This window comes from Rhincodon typus, chromosome 8, assembly GCF_021869965.1.
Source record: "Rhincodon typus isolate 14 chromosome 8, sRhiTyp1.1, whole genome shotgun sequence".
NCBI lineage: Eukaryota > Metazoa > Chordata > Chondrichthyes > Orectolobiformes > Rhincodontidae > Rhincodon > Rhincodon typus.
This window is the reverse complement of record NC_063339.1, coordinates 40,420,081-40,424,770: the sequence shown is the minus strand read 5'-3', so window position 1 is coordinate 40,424,770 and position 4,690 is coordinate 40,420,081. Positions and strand designations below refer to the sequence as shown.

General features: G+C 41.0%; 1 protein-coding gene across 1 annotated transcript in view; it reads left to right on the top strand.

Annotated features, from left to right (window-relative positions):
• Window positions 1–714: 714 nt before the first annotated feature.
• Window positions 715–4,690, top strand: part of LOC125483715 (atlastin-1-like) — a 15,149-nt gene continuing 11,173 nt past the window's right edge. Inside the window, exon 1 of the mRNA XM_048600110.1 lies at window positions 715–897. Within this exon, the coding sequence (XP_048456067.1) occupies window positions 715–897 (183 nt within the window). The remainder of the gene's footprint in view (window positions 898–4,690) is intronic.

The following is a 4,690-nucleotide window of genomic DNA, read 5'->3' as shown; positions in this document are numbered from 1 at the left end:
ACCACTTCCTCCAGACAAATGAATCACAGTGTTGCCATAAACTGAGGATGTCCTGGGACACCATTATAGAACTGCGTCATCTGCTGGAGCAGGACTTGTAATCTGAAGGTGTGTGTGGCCATCCTCTCCCATTGGCCATTAAAGAGACAGATCAGTTAATTTTTTATACAACCAACTGCTTCCAAGGATTCACTCTCTATATGAGATCCATCAATTCTCAACCTATAAATGTATCAAGGCTGTTGCTGATGCAATTTGTATCAAATCACACCGCTTCATCTCATTTCCCCTTCACGACACAAGTGCTGCCATCCTGCATTTGGCTTTGGCAACAAAGCTAGCTTCCCCCAGTGCAGGGCACTATAGACTCCACAAACATTGTGCGGAGATCATGACTCCACCATGGCACATCAGGCCATTGTATCAACAACAGTGAAAAGAAACTAAAATGATATATTGCTCAATAAAGTAATCAAAATGTTGACTTTGTCTCAGGATCTAATTTCAAAGCCTTTAGAAACCTCATTTCAGTTGTTGGAGTGCTATAGACTTCTGGGTCTGACAGATGGACTGTGGTGTGCAGAGCTGATAAGTTCCACTCTTCTTGATTGGCCCCCTTCAGGTAAGGAACAGATTCTTCAGTTGTGCACATGTGCCTGTGGTTGCAGGGATTTATCTTGTTATTCACATCCACCATGTATGATTGAGGTCAAAATGCTCGATGTTGGAACCAAGGTGCCACTTGGACTGGCATTAGTTAAAAGCATTGAATGTTCGTGCTTTGTATCCAGTTCTCCAATGCTCAACTCTGGCAAAGACTTAGAAGATTTCACACCAATGTTGTCACTCACACCTGGTACTACTTCTGGCTTCAGTAGCTTTTTTGCTATTCGAAGGGTAATTTAAGTGTGGCATGACATTAGCCTTTGTACTGGACCACTTTCCATGCCTTCAGTAATTATTTTCTCCACTCAGGATTGCTTTGTATACATCTGTGATGGATTTGATTTATTTATGATTTCTTTGGCAATTTTCACTGCTGCCTCAACCTCTCAATTTGGCTTGGGATAGTTTGGAGATTATGTCTGGTGTTAAATTTTTCCATCATTTATGATCTGGCTGAATTTTTGACTTGTGAAATGAAGGCCATTATTGCTCCTCACAATGTCTGGAACATTGTAATGGCTGGATTGTGCATACAGGCATTGTAAATCTCATTAGTATTTGTTGAAGTCAGTTGGATCACCTCCTATTTGTCAGAACAGTGATCTATGGTGACAAGATAATCAGTTCCTGTGAGAAAGAAGAGGTCTACCTCCAATTTTATGGTCTGTAGGAGTGTAATGGGTCATCAGCAACTCTATAGCTTGATTAACTATACATATTATAAGCACTGAACTGGCTATTGTGGTCCTTGATTTCCTTGCTCATGTTTGGCTAGTGGAACACATCTCTTAACTTCCTCAGACTTGGTTCAATTCCTTGGTGGCCTGTATGGGTGTATTTTAGCATCTGTCCTTTAAAATCCTTCAGAATAATTACTCTATTTCCTTTGTACAAAAAGCCATCTTGGGCTATCAATTCATATCTGTATTCTTAATTCCTGGCAATCCTTTCTTCATGACTTCTTGCAACACTTGGAGAATTGTATCTTGTTGCGTAGTTCACTTGATTTGAGCAAGGTGCTCATCTGTTAAAGCTAATCCTTTTGCTGGGTTGATGACTTCCAGAGTGGGTAGAGATGTTGCTTCATACTGTACCTGAAAGATTTCATACCCTGTCATAGCATCATCCAATTTCTTCATAGCAAGAGTTACTTTTGACAACATGTCAGCAATGTACATTTGGTTCCCTTGCTCATATGTCACATCCAGATGGTTAGGCTGTAATTACAATAATATTCTTTGCTGACACTTTACAGTAGATAGTAGCAGCTTGAGCAAAATGCTTTGTGACTTGTGGTCAGACTCAATTGTTACATGTCCTTTCAAATAGATATTGATAAAAATGTTCTCAAGCAAACACTCTTTCTTGAGCTGAAGATAGATCACCTATCAAAGCTTCCACTCCAGGAGGATCACTATCTCATATTGTCTATGTCAACACCCTTTTGAGCCATGGAAATGCAAAATTGCATGTATAACCATCAGTATTTCCTGAAGGGTTTTCCTGTAGTTAGAGAGCTGTTGCTTTAATCCAGCTTCACCTGCCAGTAACTATCCTTTGCACCTTGAGTAGTGAAGATTTTTGCCTTTACAAGTTGTGGCAAAAGTTCTTCAATAGTTGGCTTGGACGCCTTAGAGCTTTATTTGGATCATTTTGGTTGTTGCATACTCACAGTTTACCAGGTTGTTTCACTGCTACCATACTGCTAGTCTAATTTCATTTTTTCATAGAATTCTTACAGTGTGGAAACAGGCCCTTTGGCCCAATAAGTCCACACCAACCCTCAGAGCATCCCACCCAGACCCATCCCCCTATTACCACCTAATCTACACAATCCCTGAACACTACGGGCAATTTAACATGGCCAATCCACCTGGCCTGTGCATCTTTGGACTGTGGGAGGAAACCGAAGAAATACGGGAAGAACGTGTAAACTGCACACAGACATTCGCCCGAGGGTGGAATCAAACCCAGGTCCCTGGCACTGTGAGGCAGCAGTGCTAACCACTGAGCCACCGTGCAGCCCTAATCTGCAGAAGTTGTAATTTTCTTAATTACTCTCTTCTTTTCCAGATCTTCTACCTGGTCTTTCGAGCAGTTGGAACTTTCCTTAGCAATGCTGAATTCATCTTATACCTTTATCTAATTTGAAATAACATTCTCCAGGAAGACATTCTAACCCTGTAAAGCCATTGTACCCCTCTAGGATTGGTTCTGCAGTCAATGTTGAGTGCCCTGCAACATGTTGCAAATCTCTTTAGAGATGTTGAGGGCACTAATCCAAGTTTTAGACTCATTCCAGCTAAGATGAGTAGCCTTTGCTTGCCATCCATGATGCATTAGTTTATCAGTCAGCTATTCTCTCAGCACAAGTGTAGTGCTTTCACATAGCCTCATCCTTAGTTTCAAGGGTTTCACTTTATCTTCACTACGTTAGAGGACATCATACATCTGTCGAGATCATGACATTTCATGATGCACCAGTGTAAATCTGACACTTTTTATTGACATGGTGTACTCCTTCTGCAGTCCATGCTGATTCCAACAGTCACAAACCATTTCTCACACATCAACCTGACTGAACCAACCCTGTTGTATGATGTAGAGTTATTTGTTAGACTCTTGAGCTGATATCACTGCCATAACCACGTGTACTTGCTTGTTGCACTTTCTTGTAGTTTTATGCTTGAGTGCAAAACTTAGTGCAGTGAGAACACTGCTTCCCATACATGCCTTCTTTTCCTTTGTGGGTTGTCCTCTGCAATGTTTGCATCCTGCCCTTTTTCTGTAATCATTCTATCCTTTTTGCATGAAAAAATTATCAGTATAATGCAAAACCTGGTCTGTTCTACCATGTTTCTGCTCTAATTGTTGATTTATAACCTCAGTGCTTTTGCACATGTTCACTGATTTCCTGTGAGTAGATTTCTCCTCTCTCAGTGCATCTACTTTCATTGTGGGATCTCTTATGCCCAATACAAACCTGCTGTTAATTAAATCATAGTTTAGTAAAGCAAAGTCACAAGATACTGTCAGCTACATTTATGTCATTGCTTATCAACCAATGGACTCTTGTTCACATTGGGCCCAATTAATGAATATGGAGCACTCAAAAAGGTGAAATCACTTGGAGATCAAAACATGTCTTCAGGGCTTCCAAAATTTCATGTATCTGTTATTTTACATTAATCTGAGAACATCTGGGTGGGTACACTTCTATACAATCTCTTCCCAAAAGTAATAAAAGCATGCCTACTCTTAGCTATTCTGGTTTGTTAAGTAGATCTATTGGAATCATAGAATTGTGTCAGGCATATGAAAAAACTGCCAGTTTTATTACATACCATCTTTCTTTTAGGCCTATCCTGGGAGAGGAAAATTTGCTTCATTATGCCTTATACAATGTTTCAGCTGTGGCATGTTTCTTTATTCTTCTTCAGTTTCTTTCAGTTGCGTGTAGTAGCTTTTGCAGCTTTGAACATTTCTATGTCTCTGCCACCATTCATTCTCAGCTACTCTTCCATCACCATGTTACGAGTCCTCAAAACAGCAATCTTAAATTTTCTGTCACTTTACTGAAACTGGCAGCAACACAGATGTCCCAGTTAGGTTCTCACATTATAAGTCACACGACTAGTCACACACCCAGCCTCGGGCGATTTTGTGTGTGGAGTTTACACATTCTCGCCACGTCTGCATGAGTTTCCCTAGGTGCTCCAGTTTCCTCCCACTATCCAAGCTCACCCCCAGTTTGTTTGGAGAGTCGAGAGGTGAGTTATTACTGTAGATGTTCCAACCTTTGACCTGTTCTTGTAGCCATTGTATCTGTACAGCCATAGTAGGAACTGCTGATGCTGGACAATCTGAGATAACAAGGTGTAGACCTGGATGAACACAGCAGGCCAAGCAGCATCAGAGGAGCAGAAAAGCTGATGTTTTGGGTCTAGACCCTTCTTCAGAAATGGGGGAGAGGAAGAGGATTCCGAAATAAATAGGGAGAGAGGGGGAGGCAGATAGAAGATGG